At 36.1% G+C, this 21,034-nt stretch overlaps 1 protein-coding gene across 2 annotated transcripts in view; it reads right to left on the bottom strand.

Moving 5' to 3' along the window:
* Positions 1-21,034, bottom strand: part of COL4A3BP (collagen type IV alpha 3 binding protein) — a 160,863-nt gene that overhangs the window by 22,210 nt on the left and 117,619 nt on the right. Inside the window, exons 9-11 of one of the 2 annotated variants that reach the window (XM_027863358.1) lie at positions 17,688-17,774; positions 13,786-13,881; positions 13,119-13,196 (exon numbers count right to left, since the gene is read on the bottom strand). In XM_027863358.1, coding sequence (XP_027719159.1) covers positions 13,119-13,196; positions 13,786-13,881; positions 17,688-17,774 — 261 coding nt within the window. The remainder of the gene's footprint in view (positions 1-13,118; positions 13,197-13,785; positions 13,882-17,687; positions 17,775-21,034) is intronic. The other variant, XM_027863357.1, reaches the window with a different exon arrangement.

Genomic DNA, 21,034 nt, shown 5'->3' on the forward strand with positions numbered 1-21,034 from the left:
ATTCCAGATTTTTCAGGTTAATTAAAGAATTGGGGGTCAAGAAGGAGAATGAAAGGAGGAAAAATATTCCAGTCAGGAAAAAATCTTGTATCGCTCAATGTGTACTATGAACGCTTAAACAATACTTTCTTGGAAAAATGAAATCCACATTTTATCTATTCTTCCCTAATAAATGCTTCTGTTCTGACACATTCATAAGGAAAATGAAAATGGAATATAAAGGGTAGAATCCTGAGCTTCCTTCAGGGCTCAGGTGAAGGGCTATTTCTTCTGTAAAGCCCTCCCTGATCTCCACAATTGTGAGTGTTCTCTCCTTCCTCTGATTACCTTGTATCTAGTCCGATGGCCCTATTTTAGGGCAGAACTACAGACAAGATAGCCTAGAGAGAGGATTATATTAGTTAAAGATTTCCAAAGGAGATAACAAAATATTCCTTATTTCTCTAACAATACTCCTAGTTCATTCTTTGTTACACATTATAAAAATTTCTCTTCATGAAATTTAATGCCTTTATGTTTTGATCAAGAGTTAGTTACTCTTACTCGTTTAAAGCCAAAAACCAGTTAAGCCGTTTCATAATCTGCACAAAATGTACATGCCCCATTTCTGCCAGACTGCAGTGGTCAGACAGCATGCAGTATTCACTGACACTGTTTCAGATTTGTGCCAAAGGTGATCCTAGACATATTTGCAATCAGAAAGACAATTTTTCACTCTTGGAAGGTACATCTCACTTCATCTTTTCTGAGAAGAAATCCACTGTGAACTCTTTCCTTTGTATTCAACTGTAAAGTCCTTCATGTCAATCCTCTATTACCTTTCCTTTACTCTTTTTCCTTTACTTTTGATAATGGGGTGGTTCTTATCCTTGCCAAGGCTAATCCTTCTAACATGAGTCCTTAATCAACACACCTCCATCTTCTCTAGTTGATTTCCTGTCCCCCCAGTCATATCTACTTTCTCATCCTGTCTGTCCCATCTATTGGTTCCTCTCTGGCTACCTACAAACACGCCTCATCCTTAAAAATCCTTCAAAATATCCTCTCAAGCTAGGGTCCTCTCTCCTCCCTTTCACAGCCAAATTACTTTTTAAAAAAACCTCTGCATAGTCATCACCTCCACTTCCTCTCTTCTTTCTTCCCAATCCTTGACAGTATAGCTTCTGGCCTCAAAAACAACTGAAATTGCTCTCTCTAAAGTTACTAATGATCTCCTAATCGCCAAATAGGATGGCATTGTCTCAATCCTTATTCTTCTTGATCCCTCTGTAGCACCTGACACTGATGACTATCCTCTCCAGGTCAAAATTTTCTGTTCTGGGCTACACTCTTTTGGGCCTCCTTCTGTCTGATCCCTCCTTGGCCACCTTTTCTGTACCATCATGCATACTGTGCCTGCAAGCTCTAGGCACTCTTTTCTCTTTACTTCTTTATTTGGTGACATCATCTCCTCTATACAGATGATTCCTAAAACCATATATCCAGCCCCAGTTTCTCTCTTGAGCTTCAGGCCCTCTTCATCAACTGCCTATTGGACATTTAAAACTGGATATCTAATAGGCACCTCAAGTTCAACATATCTAAAACAGAACTTGTGGGCTTCCCCCCACCCCAAACCATCCTTCTTCTGAATTTCTTTTTTTGAGGGCACTCCTATACTTCCATTCCCTCAAGTTTGCAACTTTGGTGTTATTATTAACTCCTCACTCTTATTTACTCCACACATCTAATTAGTTGCTAATTTTGATGGATTCCACCTCCACAGCATCTCTTTCATTTTATTCATTCTTAGTACCTCCACCTGGACAGGGAGATCCTTGTCATTCCTTGTTTAGATTATTGCAAAAGTCTCCTAATTTATCTCCCCCCCTCAAGTCTTTCCTACTCCAATCCATCTCCCACATGGTTGCCAAAGTGATTTTCCTCAAGCACATATCTGACCTTACCATTCCCCTACTTGATATGCTCTAGTGACTTTCTCTTGCCTATAGGACCAAATACAAACATTTAAAGCCTTTCACAACCTGACATCCCCACAGCTACTTTTCTAGCTTCATAATTATTCTTCTTGCACTCTATGGTCTAGCCACCTTAGCCTTACTGCTATTTCTCAGATAAGATACTCCATTTGTCTCTGTACTTTTACACTGACCATCCTTCATACCTGGCATAGACTCCTTCCTTATCACTCCTTCTTAGAAATCTTATTGCCTTCAAGATTTAGCTGAAGCATCGCTGTTACACAAAGCATCTTCACACACACACACACACACACACACACACACACACACACACACACACACAGCTAGATGACCAAAATTTTCTTATATTTATTTTGCATACATTCTGAATATATTTATGTATGTACATACTATTTCCACTGAGAGAACACAAGCTCCCTGAAGGCTGGGGACAGTTTCATTTTTTTATGTGCATCTCAAGTACCTAACACAAGTGTCAGGCATACAACAGGTGCTTAATATTTGCTGACTGACTTTTTGCTTTGATAAAGGCTATTAACAATCAAAGTACAGATTTGAGCTCCATAGTCAAATGAGCCAAATCTGTTTACCGTAATCAATCTATGTAAACTGACTAGTTTCTATCTTACTGATCAGAAAAACAGACTTAATTTTCTGTGCATTAGTAAACTTGTATGTGCCCATTTTATACTTACAGTAACTATTCGAAATGCCACCTTCAGACTCAGGCAAGTTGAAGTTGCGACCTTGAGAGAATGAAAGTGTACTAGCACCCTCAGAAAAAAGAGAAATTCAGAAGAAGGATGGTTTGGGGGTGGGGGGGAAGCCCATAAGTTGTTTTAGATATGCTGAACATGAGGTGCCTACTAGATAGCCAATTTTAAAAAGAGTGCCCAGAATGAAGTACAAGCCTCATGAAAATTAAACTTACTTGTGAAATGCAAAATGCGGTCTTTTACCAAAGGTTCTAATTAAGGCAAATGCTATTAAAACTAGTAAGCTCACAAACCTATGCCAAATATATGATTTTCCTAATTCTTTAGTGCAATGGACATTAAAGTTAAGTTTTTAGTTCTGACTGGCTTTTCTATTTGTACCCCCAGTGCTTAGTACAGCATTTAGCAAACAGTACGAGCTCAATAAAAAAGGGTACTACAATCCCTGCAACCCTGCATCCTCATCTTTACTGTTATTTTCTATCCTGCTGCACCTGACTCTCTCCAAACTTGGACCTACCCCTCCTTGTGCCTCTAGAAGAATTTTCATGACTTGAAAATTATGTTACTTCCCTTATTACTGAAATCTGACATTTTAAACAATGCACAACCATAAAACTTAGAACATAGTTAAGATCACATACTTCAGAGAACTTTAAAATATTTGATAATAGTAAATTACATAATTTTATAAGACCTGCCTGAATCTGAATGGCTTTCACATAGTTACTGTAAGTATAAACCATTTTATACAAGTTTACTAATGCATATAAAATTAAGTCTGTTTTTCTGATCAGTAAGATAGAAACTATAGTCAGTTCAAATAGATTATGGTAAACAGATTTGGCTCACTTGACCATATAATCACACAAACTGAAGAAACATTTCTTGTTTTGGGTGCTATGTATGCAAAATGTATTTGCCAGATAAACACTTTTGATTCTAAAAATACACATGTACACACATACACACTCTGAAGACAAGGAAAGAAACTTTACCCAGAAATACATCAAATACCCAAGGGTTATCTTGTAAAGTATTCAGTTAAGAAAGTATTTTATTCTGCTTTGTCTCTCCACTCATCAATCTCCTTTCCACTTCCCAAAGTGCAGATTTGACTAGGTTACTATCCTGCTAAAAATTTTGCAGTAGTTCCTGTCTGCCTCTAACATAAAATACAAACTCTGACATTTAAAGCCCTCCGTTCTGGCTCCAGACTCATTTCATAATATTCCTCTTCATAGAGGTTCCAGTTAGACTGGACCTACTAATTATTCTTTGAACTATACATTCCATCTCCTACCTCCATATCTTGGTGTAAAGCTCCCTCAAACCAGGAAAACCATCCTGCATCCCAACCTCTCAGAGACCTTATGCTTGGCTCAAGCACAATTTTTTTCTCTGATGCCCTCCTCCAATCCCCTCAGTTGTCAGTGCTTTTTTTCTGCTTCAAATTAATTTGTACCTACTTAGACCACAGACACTTTATTTCCTCTTCCAGATGAAGGTCAGTTAAGGGCAGGTTTTGCCTTTCTATTAGAGTACCTAGCACAGTGCCCTTTACAAAAGAAGTACTTAATAAACACTGAATTGAATTCTTTTTTTTTTGTTTGTTTGTTTTTTGCTAGGCAATGGAGTTAAGTGACTTGCCCAGGATCCCACAGCTAGAAAGTGTCAAGTGTCTGAGGTCAGATTTGAACTCAGGTCCTCCTGACTCCAGGGGCGGTGCTCCATCCACTACACTATCTAGCTGCTCCATGAATTGAATTCTGGTAAGCAAAAGAAGTTCTGCTCAAATAATTTTCAGTGAATTTAAAATTTTGTGTGTGTATTTAAAGAGACAGGTACTTTACTTACATCTTTTAGTATTTAAGTTTGAGAAAAGAAACCTTTTGTCTAAAAAAGGGGAATTGATTACATGCCAATGTCCCTTTTATGAGCTACCCAAGAAATTCCATAAACCTTTCATTTTGTTAGGAAAACTGGAAATAACATTTAAAATATAGCATACTAAAACAATACGTATGTCCTACAGATGAAAATAGTTGTCTTTATCTGAAACTACTAGGAATCAACAGTTCCAAGAGGATATTCTGAATTGCTATAGAGCAGTAGTGTCAAACTCAAATAGAAAAAGGCTCCACTAATTCATACATAAGAATCCCTGAGAGCTGCACATTTGGTTTAGTTTTAAAATGTAATATCATCTGTTTTATTGTATTTTTAATTATTTTAGCAAATATTTCCCAATTACATTTTAATGTGGTTCGACCTACATTGGGAAGGGTTGCAGGCCACATGTTTGACACCTCTGCTATACAGCATTTAAAAACCACCTATACAGTTAGTACAGGGTGAGGAACTGACTGTGATTTCATTTATGTAAGGAATTCCTAAATAAGGATACCCTTTCTAACAAGGCAGATTGGCATCTTTTCCAAAACTTATACCATCTTACAATCAGGGGTGGGGAACCTGCATTCTCCAGGCCACATGTGCCCTTCTAGAACAATTTCTTTTATTAAGAGGATTTGTTGTGTGAACTTTGGATTCAGTCAAAGGGCTGCACTTGAGGACCTAGAGGGCCTCGAGGTCACAGGTTCCCCGCCCTGTCTTAGATAGTTGCTTAGAACACTGGAGGGCTAAATGCCTTGCATTGGGTCACAGAGCCAGTATGCTGCAGAGACAGAACTTGAACCTAGGTCCTTCCTGGATTTGAGGCCAGCTCACTAGCCACCACACAATGCTGCCTCTCATGTAAGTACAACATGTCATTTATACATAGTTAATAATTATAAAAAGATCAATCTGGTATTGGTCCTCAAATTGACAATACTTTAAATCTGACTGGTATAAAAGCTGAGCATAGCTAGTAGTTTCTTATTTTTTAGTATACACACAACATACATCTTTTCAAGGAAATCTAATTGTTAGTGTATACTATATCTATCTATCTATTTATCTATATACACACACACACACACATATATATATGTACACACACACACACATATATATATTCCCACTGAGAGTGACCTATATTTGGTCCCAAATATGGTAATATGGTAGGCAGTTTACCCACATCAGAGACATATAAAAAACAAACATAATAAATATAATTACTACGCCATAAGAAAAAGATTAATACATAGACCTATTGGAAGACATATAAACTGAACTCAGATTAAAGGCAGTGAGCAATGGTGCATCTAAGGAAAAGGTGACAAAACAAATCCTTCTTCTTAGTAGGGGAGGGTATATCAGGATGCTGGTGATATAAAAAAAAAAAATCATCAACGAAGCTAAAACACAGAGTAATCTCACACATGCCAGTATCCAATTGTGGCAAACCAGAAGGCACTTCTTTTTTATAAATGAAATTACTCTTTTCTCATCAACTTCCCTGACTTCTTTGGAGGCCTTTGGAGTTATGTTTAAGACAAAGTAGAACTTGTTTAGGAATACCAAAGAGTTTTTAAAAGTTACCAAGTGCTATAACAGCACCTATAACAGCACAACAACAACTATAACCTATAATAGCACAACAACAAACATTTATCAAGTTCCTACTACATACATGCCAGATACCAAATGCTGGGGCTACAAAGACAAAATAAAAGTGTTCCTCGTAAAGGAGTTTATCTTCTACTATGAGTGAGAGTAGGTGGATGGGAGAAGAGAATGAGGGGTTCCAAAAGGCAGAAGTAAGGGGGGGGGGGGGCACAACAGGCACAGAGGGCCAGTGTACCTAAATACAAAGAAGCGAGAGATGGCGAAACTTCCACGGGAAAAAGCAAGCAGGTCAGTGTTGGAAAAGAAGGTGTAGACAGGGAATAATGTGTAATCAGCCTGGAACCAGATTATAAAGGACTTTCAATACCAGAGGAGTACTTTATCTTAGAATCAATAGGCAGCCATCAAAGTCAACATCTGTGAACAATGGAATGGCAGGGTCAGATTTGTACTTTCAGTAAATCAACTGGACAGCTTTGCACAAGATAGAAACAAGAGGGGTTGGATTCAGGAGCCTAATTAGGAGGCTATTTCAGTAGTTCAGCTGAGAGGTAGCTATATGAGAAGAGAGAAGGGGGCAGTTTTAAGTAATGTTCTCTAAGTAGAAGTGGTAAGTGCTCAACTGACTGGCTGTTGGTGTGTGTTGGGGTAAGGGACAAATAAGAATTGAGGATGACTCCTAGGTTTCAAACCCAGGTGCCTAGGAGAATGGTGACACATTCAACAAAAACAGGGAAGGCAGGGAGAGGGGGGAAGTTTAGTGGGAAAAGATGATGTCTGATTTTGAATATGTTGGATCTGAGATGCCTGTAGGCTACCTAGGTATAGCTGTTGGATATGCAGGACTAAGATCAGAATTGAGGACTGATTATGTAGATTTGGGAACCATCTACCTAGAGATGATGACTGAATTTACAGGAGAGGAGACTATCAAGAGAGAAAAGGGCCCAGAAGAGTACCCTGGGATATACTCAGATAAAGGGCAAGAGATACAAGACAATCCTTCAAAGGAGACAGAGAAGAATCAGTAGGACAGATATGGATTATAAAGAGTGGTGAACAGTTTCATGAAACCCCAGGGAGTAGAGTCTCTCCAGAAGGAAAGTCAAGTCAGCTGTGTCATATGCTACAGAGGTCAAGAAGGGCAAGGACTGAGAAAGGGCCATTACATTTATCAATAAATAGATCACTGGTAGAAAAGATAGAAGTCATATGCAAGGAAGGGAACAGAAAAGTGAGGGGAGGGGCAGCCAGATGGCACAGTGGATAGAGCACCGGCCATGGAGTCAAGAGGACCTGAGTTCAAATCCGGCCTCAAACACTTGACGCTTACTAGCTGTGTGACCTTGGGCAAGTCACTTAACCCCACTGCCTAGCCAAAAAAAAAAAAAGTGAGTGGGAGTGAGAAAGTAGAGACAATGAAAAGCTTTTTCTTCACTGAGTCATATCAAACAGGTACTTAGAGATGATCAAGGCCAAAAGTAATGCATAAGTAAAATCTACATAAATGAACTAAATTATTTCCTATCTATAAGACTGTTATACTCTATTGGCTCATGCCTATTAACAATTAACACCTGGACATGCTTACATTTCAACTATTGATGATTCTGTCTTTGATTTTAACTGTCTGAACTGGCAACTCAGCATTATCTAATGGGTGTTAAGAACCAATCAATTGAAGCTCACTCCTACAAAAGAGATGAGAAAATATATCTCCAAACTTTCTTTGTAGAGGTGGGGTATAGGAATATGGGGTATAGGACACTGCACATACTAAAGATTCAAGTGGTTCTGTTGAACTGTCTTCTTACTGCCTTGTTTTAAAATTCTTTATTAGACTGGGATGGCTCTCTGGGCTGGAGAGGGACAATTATAAAAATGATGGCAATGTAAAACCTAATGGCACCATTCACATCAAGAGTCAACAATTTTAATTTGCTGGTAGTCAACACATATTTGTTACAATGAGCATAACTTTAGAAATCATAATTCTAGTTGGTCTGACTTGAAACACAGCTGACAGCAAGTGATGTGAACCCTGCATGGAGGTAAGAGGTAGCTAAAAAAAATTATTTCATTCCTGATAGTCACATGTCAGATTAGTTTATCTGCTGTTGCTTTTCCCACAGCAGCCTATATGCACACATTATTCAAAATTCTTCTTACTGCATCCTTTGAGTGTTGCTTCTGCTGTCTTTGCTTCCTACTCTTTTGTTATCCTTACTCAGGTACCCTATGAGTCACTTTTTACACATTGTCCATTTCAGAAGAACTGTGTTTACTATTTGTCAGCACTGAAATGGTGTTAACTGGCTACTGTCCAGGATCCGAGTGCTAGTAATTTTGTGGTTTCACCTCAACTTCAGTAGAGCTTATTGAGGACATTGATGAAAAACAACTCAAGAAACTAATTATTTGCAGTGGGAGCCGATCTTACAACTTAATAAATTAGAGAGGTAATATTCATTTTTATTTATTTTGAACTTAACTTGATTCTGCACCAAATGGAGATGAAATCCCCCCCAAAACAGTCTTCTTGATTTGGTTGTCAATTTATTCAATGGACCACTGTACACCTCCGCTCTATAAGTAGTAGAATTTTGTGGCAGTTTTCAGGTCTTTTTGTTAACAAAATGTTTTGTTACTTTAAGAACTTTCTTGGGATGACATGACTTTTAGACTTAGAAAAAAGAGTAATCATTAATGGCTTAATGTCAAAATTTGTAGGGAAGTCTTAAACGAAATATCTGGATGAAGACGTAAATGGAATGCTTATCAAATTTAGAAATAACAAAACTAAGAAAGATGAGAAAGTTGTCATGACAGTACACAGAAAGAGCCTGACTAGCCAAAACATTTAGCTACATCTAATAAGAAGAAATTTTAAAAGGCAAGGGTAAAAAGTTCTAGACTTGTGTTAACGAAAAAAAAAAAATCTTCCCAAGAATAAGATGGGATAAGTATGGCTAGACAGAAATTCATCTGAAAAAGCAGTAGATTACAAGTTGAATATGAGTTAACAGTTCACCATAGTAGCCAAAAGGCTAATGAGCTCTTTGGCTACATTAAGGGAGGCCCAGTATTCAGAAAATAAGTAGTGACAATCCTTTTATATTCTGCTCTAGTGAAGTGATATCTTGAGGAGTATGCTTATTTCTGATTATTTTGAAAGAAGACAATGTGAAAAACATCTAAAGAGTGACTAGAATGGTGAGAGTATTAGGGATCATGTCCTGTAAGGATACATGAACTTGGGGATGACAAGCCTGGAGAAGATGATACATGACTGCTTCTTTCAAATATCTGAAGGACCGTCAACTAGAAAGATTAAACGTCTTCTACTTAGACTTAGAGAGCCAAATGGCTCGGCATAAATCAATCGCCAGTAAAGTATCTAACTTATTAATTATGTGGGTTGATAGCAATGGATAGAATGTGATATATTTATGCTCAATTTAAGGGGAAAAAAATCTTTCTAAAAATGAGAGCTATACCAAAGTTTAATAGGCTTTATGGTCTTGATGTGAAAGTTGGATGACTACTTCGGGGGATGTTGTGAATAAGAATGACAAGTGTAACTAAAATGAAATGGCATTTGGGGTCCCTTTTAACTAAGATTCAGTTTCTCGGTCATAACTGTCATGACTTGCGAACAAGTAAACATTAACTGAGTTTACAGCTTCTTGTTTCCTTCAGTAAGTCATTAGCAAAACTTTCATAATCATATAATGTTGAATTAGAAGTTTCCCTAGAGAATAATTTCAACAACTGTAATAATCAACAATACTAAAACTCAAGATATTGATGAACTTCATGGGGCAGCCAAATTCACTTAGGAGCTTGTTAGCCACAACACACATAGTTGAGGTCAACAAGTTAGTGCTATTCTCTATTATTTTTTTTCTTTATCAGGCACATAGCAAACTCCTAAGAGACTTTCAGAAACCAAAACAAGATCTTAACAGTTACGAACAAATAGAAGCTTACTTAATCTAAGGCATAATCAAGCAGATAATCATCTATGGAATATTAACTTTTCTCTAGTACTACATAATATTAAATAAGGAAGCAATGCACTTAATGCATAGGTTTAGCCTTCTAAAAAGTTGAATGCCTGCCACAGGAATGCTGGTCCTTGTGTGTAAAGGCTCTTAGCTCCTGGCTAATCTCTGACCCATCCTGCACACGGCTACCAACACAAGAAAAGGAAACATTCCAGCAGACCTCTAATTTGTCACACCCCAACCTTAAGCATACTACCTTCATATGCTCAGACAAACACCTCTATACCCTCCATCTCTTCTTCACACCTTCTGCTTTCACACTTTTAAAGGGAAGAGGGTAAAGAGAAAGATAATGAACCGTAAAGACTTTTAGCTGTTTTTTTATTAACATAAGGTAGGCTAAGGATACTAAGAGTAATATTTCTTGAGTTCTAGCTTTGTCACCGATTTGTTATGGATATGGAAAATCTACTAATTCACTTTTTTTAATATGTATACATGGAAAATATAGAAGACATAGAAACAAGTTTGAAATACCAGGATAGGTAGGAATGTAGGTGATTTACGATTAGATTTATTTATGCTTTTCTATATGAGCTACATAGAACAAAATTTATCCTAGCAAACACTGAGAAGTTCTGGGGGACCAAAATGTTAATATGTTGAAATAAAAAAAAAAAGCTTAAAGTTTTTTTTCAAAAAGCTATCAGTTTTAAATTTCTCTTCCTGCTCCAATTCCACAGAGGAAAAACTGACATAAATGTGACTTAAGTGTGAAATTATAACTAAATGGAAAATCTATTTCATACTATGGCAAAAGTTTAAGTTTTCTTGAATACTAAATTTACAAAATATGTATACAGATATCTTCCATTAGTGTTATCTCCCCAAAATTATTTCATTGGCCCATAAAAAGAAATATTTATGCAGTACTATATGATATTATAAATGAGAAATTTTAACTGTAGTATAGATATAACAGTGCATACACCAAAAAAAGTTATAAAAACTCTGAGAGAACTGCCATCAAATATCTAAGATAATTTTACCAACTACATATTTATTAGAGTAGATAACAAAATTTTTCTAGTAGTGGTATTGGATTCACAATGGAAATTTGCAATAGAAATTGCTCATTCTACATTTACTGATTATTTTCCATGTCTCACTATGTGTTGTGCATATACTAAGTGCTTAATATGCTTGCTGCCTCGTTAGGCCCAGTGTTTTACAAAACAACTGGCCATGAATAGAGACATGGTCTATGGTGGTTATAAGAAAGCACAAAGCTAATGGACTTACTTAGGTATTGGAGCCACAACAGTAACAGCAGCTAGTTCACCAGAATCACTTGGTGTTGCCAGTCAGGTGAGACATATCATGAGTATGCCATTTTATCACTTTTTCCCAGTTTCCTGATTGCTCAATGCTCACCATATATCCAATGCTTTGGACCTTTTCAACAGCTATCCATCTCAGATAGTTAATCAACGCTCATTAATGCTGTTGTATATGGCTACTAATAGGTTATCAATCATTATAATTTTTCTATAATTGAAGGAAGGAAGGAAGGAAGGAAGGAAGGAAGGAAGGAAGGAAGAAAACATACCCTCTCCTTGTGTTTGCAGAGGTTAGTGTATGAGACAGGGGACTGAATAAGGAATAATGAACTGTTAAACTTGGTTGGTATGTTGGGTTACTTTTTCCTAAACTTCTTTTCTCCTTTTTTTAATTCTTTGTTAAAAGGCAACACTCTCTGGTAAGGGAGAAGAGAGGGATGTATTTGGAAATTAAGTAAAAAAAAATATAATTGATCTTCTCAATGTTCTTTTCCTTGGAGTTTTCTCCATCCCTCCCACTTCACCCTGTTCCCCTCCAAAAGGGAGAAGGAAAAGCAGTTGTTTATAAACTTGTCAGTGAGTACACGCATAAAAGAAATGTAATCTGTTAGAAAATTTATTTTGGACCATATCTGTCCATATTTGATGACAACTGGCAATATTTTAGTGTTATAATAATGACATACTCAAATCCCAGCAGCTAACTGTGGTCTCTGTCTCTTTGTAAATCTACACCATCACTACTAAGTATCAACTGACTGACAGTATGGAGTGAGGCCTTTTTAAAAATGGTTAAGATATACGAACCCTTGAATAAAGACAAAAAAAAAAATATCAAATGTATTTAAAGCAATTATACTTCAGGTATACATATTTAAGCTACTAGCTCTTCTTAAATTCCCAACTTCAAAAGTCACTATTTTCAAACATATTGGAAAAAACCTATAGATACATGAGTCTCAGTTGGCTTTATTTGTAAAATGAAAGGCTCGGACTAGATAATCTCCAAGATTCCTTTGAACTCTAACTCTAATCCCATGATTACATATATTAGAATGTCAATTTATTGATTTAGTATTTAAAAATAACTAGTATAAATAAAATGTAAACTATCGTAAGAGTTGTATGTGAGAAGCTGAAGAAACAGAGATAGCAAAAAAGTCACTACTTTCTTCAAAATATAGTTTTGAAGTTATTATAGCAGCTACAATTCAACTGTACTACTGTAGACTCTTTTTTACGAAATCTGTATCATTTAGTCCTGTGTAACACCTCCTCCATTAGAAATGTGGTGTCCTATCTGAAGGTATAGCTATCACATAACATATTAAAAGAAAAACATTCAAATTCTTTGCTCGTGGAGTTCCAAGAGGTCAAAAAAGTACAAGCATGCATGGAAGAACAACTGTTTAGTAGACAAAGAATGCCTTTTTATTGCTTCTTGTTAATGATTTAGAACTAAAAAAATCAAGTGACCTAACCCAAAGAATTCCAGGAACTAGAAAAGTAGGACGAAACACAGCATATAACTCAAGTTCACTCCATGCATTTGTACAGTACCTGTGCGCTGAATCTGTGAACATCATCAGAGGCACTGACTAGATCAATGGAAGACATGGAGGAAGAGCGACTATAGGGCTACCAGAGACAGACAAAGAAAAAACCAAGTAATCAGAACAAAGGCACAATAGAGCATTCAGTACCAACTTCCAAACACAAGATAAAGAAAAGGAAAAACAAAGCACCATATGAAATAAGCACAGCAAAAAGTGCTGACTTCATGCACCTATTATGTATTTTGCTCAAATATTGTTTTAAAAAGAAAGTAACTTTTCCAGTACATAGAAAAATGTCACTTAACCCTGATAATGATGAGCACTGATAAAGTTTGCCTGTTTTATATTTCTGATTAATTTGGCCAACCTCTTATTTTTTTTAATTAAAAAAAAAAGAAAAATATGTTTAGAAGATTTTTTATTTGTTTGTTTGGTTACAGGGAAAGAACAGAGAGATGAAAATGGCAAAGATATAGAGTACAACAAATGCAAATAACTTTCTTAAGTAATTTTGGAAATGAAGAAAATAGGTGATAAATTGGCTTTGCTTATTTAGGAAGATTTGCAAATCAAAGAATAAAATCTATACAATTTTCAAAAGCTATTTCTGTAAACAACAACAAAATTATATGGTATAGCTTTCTGTAAATTCTAAAGTCAGCCTTTCTTACCTGTTGGGCAAATCTATGAGTACCCACAGAAGAATAAACATCACTAGATGGTGGTAGGGATGTAGGCCAGTGCAATCGGCTCTTTTCACTCTGTGACTGGTGGGAGAAAGATGAGAATATTTTAAAAATATTTTACATCTCAAGAATAGATTCAATCTATAATTACTAGTTATTGAATACTCAGTATTTATAAATACATAAAATATGGGAAAAATTATCAATGTCCCTGTTCTGTTTGCCAAATCCTAACATTTCATACCAGCTTTTTCTGCCACTAACTCACCAACTCGTACAGCCATCAATGCCTTAATCCATGGGAAGGTCATTTTCTTTTCACTACCTTAATTTTCTCTCTGATTTGCTCAGCATCTTCTACTTAACCCTTCTGAGTCTTAGTTTTCTGATAATGATACTTACACTACCTATATCATCAGAGATTATGTGATCAAACATGAGTGAATATTAATTGCTTTTTAACTGTAGGCTTGTATTTTATAGTGATAAAATGTATAATGAAAAGAACACTGGACTGAAGGGATGAAAGATCTAGGGTAGAGTCCTCAGTTTGCTACTTTTGACCAAGGCACAGCAAGTCACATTACTTTTCTGGACCTCAGTTTCCTCATTAGTAAAAAAGAGCATGATGTGGTGGACAAAGAGCTGGCCTCGGAGTAAGGAAGACCAGGGTTTTAAGTCCTTCCTCTGCTACACATTGGCTATGTGACCCCTGGGAGGTCACTTAACCTTTAAGTGCCCCCATGCAACCATCTCAACCTAAAATATATGGGTTTGGGCTACAAAAACACCATTCAGAAGAGAAACACAGGCCAATTTTAAATTGCAAGGGTATCAAAGAGTATAGTGACATCAGCCTTTTAATAAAAGGACTACTTATATACAGTAACACTTGGTAGTAGTACAAATATGTTCCTCTTACAGATAAGGGCCATTATTGATCTACATACGTTAACTAAAATAACAGATGTGTACTTGCCAAATATCTTACACTTTTAACTGAAGCAGTTAAAATAGGTGCATAAAATTGTACCTCAAAGTGGCATACGTATGCCCTCTAGTGGTGAAAGAGGACAGCTGCACTACTACTGGATTGAGGCAGCATGAGATCAGGCACGGTAAAAAGAAATGTTTCATTTCAGATTTCATTGATGGAAATAAAGCTAATGAATGCATATAAAAAGTAAAAATCAACAAGCATTTGTTCATTGTCAACTGTGTGCCAGGCAGTGTGCTAGGAACTGGGATACAGCTACAAGTGAGCAGTTTCTGCCTCTTAAGGAGCTTATAATCTAGTGAGAGAGATGACATGGTCACAGATAAGTGAATAAGTTTCATCTACTATGATAACGGGGCTGGTTTAGGTGATTATAGCTCTAAACCAAGTAAGATCCTACAAAATGGTTTAATTAAATCATTTCCATTCTATATCTCAGGGAACTGAGGCTCAGAGTAACTTGCCTAAGGTCATACATAGGAAATAAATGACTATACTTTCTGAGGGAAGGTACCCTACCTTGTTTTACTAATTCAGTAATGTATGTTAGCATGTAGCCTTGTGGACACTAAATATTAAATAAATTGGAAAAAAAAGTAAATATAAGACATAGACAAAATGTACAGTGATGGAGGTTGTGGGACAAGCTGGGTACAGCAGTAACATCTGAGGAATTCTAAAAAGGACTCTGAAAGAACTTGGCATTTGAGCTAAGCCTTGAAGGGAACTAGGGTTTCAAGAAGTGGAAATAAGAGAGGCAGCTAGATGGCGCAGTGGATAGAGCACCCAGCCCTGAAGTTAGGAGGACCTGAGTTCAAATACGGCCTCAGACCAAACACTTGGCACTTACTAGCTGTGTGAACCTGGGCAAGTCACTTAACCCCAATTGCCTTAAAATAAAAAAAAAAGTGGAAATAAGGAAAACGTTCCAGGTCTGATTTTAAGGTCTATGCAAAGACATGGAGGTAAGAGATTGAATGCCAGGAACAGGGAAGAGCACATAGTCTGGTTTGGCTCAAGTACAGAGTAGGACAGTGAGTGATATCTAATATCTCCATTATATGGAGCTAAACTGTGAAGGTCTTTGAATGATAAAGGTTTCTGTATTTTATCCTAGAGGAAATGGAGAGAAAAGTGACATGGTAACAACATCTGTGCTTTAGGAATTATAATTTGTGTAAAGGATAAATTAGAGAACAAAGAATGAAAGGTAGGCAGATCAATTAAGACACTATTGCAATGGTTAGAACTAATGGAGAGAGTAATGGTAAGGAAAAGCTGAAGGGAATGGAAAGAATGACAATGACTGAAATAAGATATTCAGTATAAAAACAGAAAGACTTTAGTAATACAGTATACAAGAAATAGACTTATGTGATTATTACAAAACTATAAAAATTTTTTTGGAGGGGGAAAGGGGAGTGCTGCTTATTTTAAAATGAGGGCTATTTTTCTATCAGATTATTACTAAGTAAAAGACAGAGTCAATATTATTTGTTTTGATTTTGAAACTAAATGCATAATACTGACAAGAATGGACTAGAATATGTTTAAAGGAGAAGTAGAATAATCCTATTTCTATTTACTCTGATGTTAATTATGCATATCATACATACATGCATACACACAGAACACATTCCAAACAGACTTGTGATTTCCTTGGTATAGGAAACTCCCAGTAAGGAAATTCCTTCTAGGAAAAACGAGTAGCCATTCTTTTGCAGCTTTTCATGTTTCACAATTGCTAGAGATCACTAAGAAGTTAAGTGACTTGTCCAGGTTCAACAATGCCAAATGTGTCAGAGGCAATCCTTGAATCCAGGCCTCCTAACTCTGAGGCTAGCTCTTTATATCCATTATACCACAATGCCTATCAATAATTATATAGGACTTAATGAAAGTAATTTTATATTCCCTGGCTGTATTTTTCTTTTTTGTCTAGGCAATGGGGTTAAGCGACTTGAACCAGGGTCACACAGCTAGTAAGTGTCAAGTGTTTGGTCTGAGGCCAAATTTGAACTCAGGTCCTCCTGACTCCGGGGCCAGTGCTCTATCCACTGCGCCACCTAGCTGCCCCTTCTGGCTGTATTTTTCAAAAATACTACAGATCAAATTCCATTATGATAAATAGCATTATGATGAAATGATACCAAAAAATTCTGAAGCCTGATACTATTTTAAGTAATATTCAATATAAAATACTCGATGAAACAAACAAAAAAAGAACTCCACAACAACTTAGATTCTCTAGTTTTCTTTTACTAATGGATATGACCTACTACTTTGTTTTCACCCAAACACATTTTAACAAAAGATAAAGTATCCAAAATTCTCATTTGTTATCATATCAATATCTCTTAAAAATTAGGATGAAAGCAAATTACTATCTATGAAATAAGATTTTTTTGCATATTTAGTCCTTCTTTCCTACAGTTTCCTGTGAATCACCAGGGAAATGGAAATCTTATCAACTATAATGGATCTAAATGTGCTGTGTTTGTCTGTTTCCTGTGAGGACTGGGAAGGTAGAAGGAAATTAACAGTATAGGGTTACAGTAAAATTACCCATTGTGACAGACTATGCTTGGCTGTAGTAGAGAAAGAAAATCAGACTCTGCCTCTCACCCCATCCCCAATATGCTGTTTCAGTCACAACCTGGCCTTGTAAAGAAAGATCCCAGTTTTTTCTTATCTGCTATATTGGAACTGAAATGAAAACAAGGACATTTTTCTGAAAGATTTTTAAGTTCAAATCATTAATGCAGGCCAAGTTCATTCTTGACTTGAACAGAACCACTGGCTTCAAATAATAATACTGTAACAAACTTTCTGCATATAGGAAAGCATGCTCGTAATATTAATATTCATTTTAAAATTATATTAAAAATACCTGTTCTTCTATTTTATCTTGTCTGTCAAGAGCAGCTTCAACAGCATCAAAGAATTCTTCCTCATTTATCAGACTATTTGGACCTTCCTATTTCCAACACACAGGAAAAAGAAAGAGCACAATTAAGCATACATTAGAAACATTCTGTGCTGCAGAGCTTCAACTCCAATCTTACTCTACTGAGATCTGACTTATGCCATCAATTACATTTAAAGAACAATTTCTTACAATGTACCATATGTAAAAGTTGTAATTCTACAGTCGTTCATTCAAGAATTTATTAGAGACCAGTAAGTACTACTCACAATGCTCACAAATTGTGGGGGATATTAAATTATACACACTAAATTCTTTGCCTTCAAGAAGCTTATAACTTGGTTGAAAATTAAAAAAAAACTTTACAGAGTTAAAAACTCTATTTGATTAAATGCTAAATAATACAAATAGTTATGTGCTTTGGGGGTTCAGAGAGAAGATGAAGAGAAAATGACTGTGTGCTAGACCAGGAAGGTCACATGGGAGAAGAATAAGGCAGTCTGAGTTAATCCTGAAAGAATACAGGAGAATTAGCATGAACAAAAGCGACTGTGTTATGAAGCATATATAAAGGTGTCTATGGGCCACCTGGACAGAAAGTAGAAAAAGGATAGGCAACACTTCATAATCTAGGCACAAAATCATGATAAAGTAGCTGCGGGGAACTTCAACTACCAGGCCAATTACTGTAACTAGTGCTTCCTCTGCCAAAACCACAGCAGCTAATAATTTCTTGACTAGCCTAAATAATAACCACATCCTTCAAAAGGTGGACCAACCAAAAAGGGGGAAATCTATTACTGGTCATTTTTAGCAACAGGAAGAAAATGGATGCTGGGGTAGAAATGACATGAATCATAGGAGTCAATGAGCACTCCATTACAGAATCTGTAATGTAGAGGAAAGCCTAGCATAGCTTGATATGTCTGCAAAATTTGGGGAATACAGATGTCTAAAGGTGGAGAGGTAGGGAGGGTTCCATGTGAATAAAAATTTATAGAAAAGTCAGTCCAGAAATAATTTAAGGTTCTCTTTTTGTCAGAATTTCGTTTAAAATATTTGAATCTATGTATTAATGACATCTCTCTATAGTTCTTTCTTAGCTTTATCCTTCTCTATTTTATTTGCCTTATGAAGGGAGCTTAGCAGAATGTTTTCCTTTTCAATTTTTGAGAATGTATAGTATATGTTGTCAATTCTTTTAAGCTCTATTAAAGGTCAGAGAATTCTCCTGGGGGCAGGATAGAACACCAGCCCCGAACTCAGGAGGATCTGAGTTCAAATCCGGCCTCAGACCAAACACTTGGCACTTACTAGCTGTGTGACCCTGGACAAATCACTTAACCCCAATTGCCTTAAAAAAAAAAAAAAAAAAAAGAATTCTCCTGTAAATCCATTTACGTTAAGAATTGTTTATTTTTCATTAATTCTTTACAGCTAGTTTTCTGGGGTTTTTTTTAATGTGTGTATTTTATCTTTTGGGTAGATAAAGCACCACTTATTTTGAATCATGAGTTTTATAGGCATTTTGCTGTGTATTGTAGATTCTGATAATATATTTCTTTCATGTTATTTTACCTTTGTTTTTCATATTTTCAATTTTATTTTCTACTTTTTTCTTTTAAATTAAGGTTAGCTAAAGGTTTACCAATTCTGTTAGTTTTTTCAAGAAAATATCTTTCAGTTTCATTTGTTATGTCTAACCTTGAGAGTAAGTTCTTAAGAATCAAATTCGGAAGACATAAAGAGAAATCATGGTATGAGGGGAATTGTATAAAGAGACCAATGTGGGTGCATAAGGAACTTATCAACCTACTGAGGTTTTAAAAGCATACAAAAGCAGGTGAAGGAAACAGGATTAATTTTTTTTTAAAATCACGATATGTTCTGTAACAATGTCAAAAGAGATAAGCTCAGAATGAACTAAAGTTAGTGTGAAAGCTAAGGAAAACAAAAATGATTTTATAAGCCAAAGAAGGAATAGCATGACCATGCAGAAGAGCACAAGGAATAACTGATAAGAGAAGAAAGAAATGCTCAACTCTTACTTAGCTTCTATTTTCTCTGCCGAGAGGAATGTGATCTTTGCACCTGAAAATACTGAACAAAAAAAACCTAAAAGACAGCAGGTTAAGACGTTAAGAGAATACCACTTAGCTACTACCCTTGGTGAGTTCAAGTCACTCAGCCCAGCTGAATTTCATCTTTATATATTTACAGAACTAGTAAACAACAGCTGAACCACTGGCAATGGTGTCTGAAAGATCACAGGGAATGGACGTGGTACCACACAACTGGAGAAAGGCAAATGCGGTCCAAATTTTCAAAAAGAAGGAGAGGATGGAAACTGTGAACTAAAGCACACTCAGCTTGATCTAAATTCCTGGCAATGTTTAAATTCTAGAATGTATTATTAAATAGATGAGTGAACACGAAGAAAAGAAAGTAATCACAAGGAACTAGCATGGCTTCTTTAAGAACACAACACTCTGCATTTAAGCTTATTTCCTTTCTGAGTAAGATGACCAGCATGGTAGATCAGGAAAATGCTACAGACACAGTCTACCAGGACTTCAGCAGTTCGTCTGACATAGAACCGCACATGGACAAGATGAAGACGCACAGGTAATAGTACACTTAAATAGATTTGTAACTGGATGAATGAGTAACCATTAAGGACAGATTAACCTGGAAGAAGGTTATGCAGTAAAATGCACCAACGATCTGTGCTTGGCCTTCTGCTGGTTAACTTTTTCATCAATGATTTAAGTAAGATGCCATATTTTATCAAATTTTCTGGTGACACAAAGATAGCAGAGATGGGTAATTACCTGGATGATGCAATCAAGATTAAAAAAAGATTGATGGGTGACAAGACTGAGTCAAATCTAATAAAATTAAATGTATAGTCTTACATTTTTGTAAAAAAAAAAAAAAAAAAAAGAACTCACAAATGTAAGATGGAGGAGCCATGGTTAGATATCAGTTTATCTGAAAAAGATCTAAGAGGTTTAGTGGAATCCAAATTCAATTGAGTTGAATTATATAAGACAGACATTTTAGGTATAAAAAATGGGACTTCCCCTGAAGTCTTACTCTGGTAGTTTTCAGTTTTGAAAATTACAGGTTAAGAAAAACTTTGATAAGCTGTATAAATACTAGAGGAAGGCAATCAGAATGGCAAAAGGCCTGAAAATTTGTGCTGTATGAGAGGTGAAGGGATATTTAGCTTGCAGATGCTACAACTATGGTTGTATGTCAGGGAGAAAAAGCAGGTGAAAGAAACAGATGACACACTTGAGGATCAGCCT

This window comes from Vombatus ursinus, unplaced genomic scaffold (assembly GCF_900497805.2).
Source record: "Vombatus ursinus unplaced genomic scaffold, bare-nosed wombat genome assembly UNPS02014772.1, whole genome shotgun sequence".
In the NCBI taxonomy this organism is placed as follows: Eukaryota; Metazoa; Chordata; class Mammalia; order Diprotodontia; family Vombatidae; genus Vombatus; species Vombatus ursinus.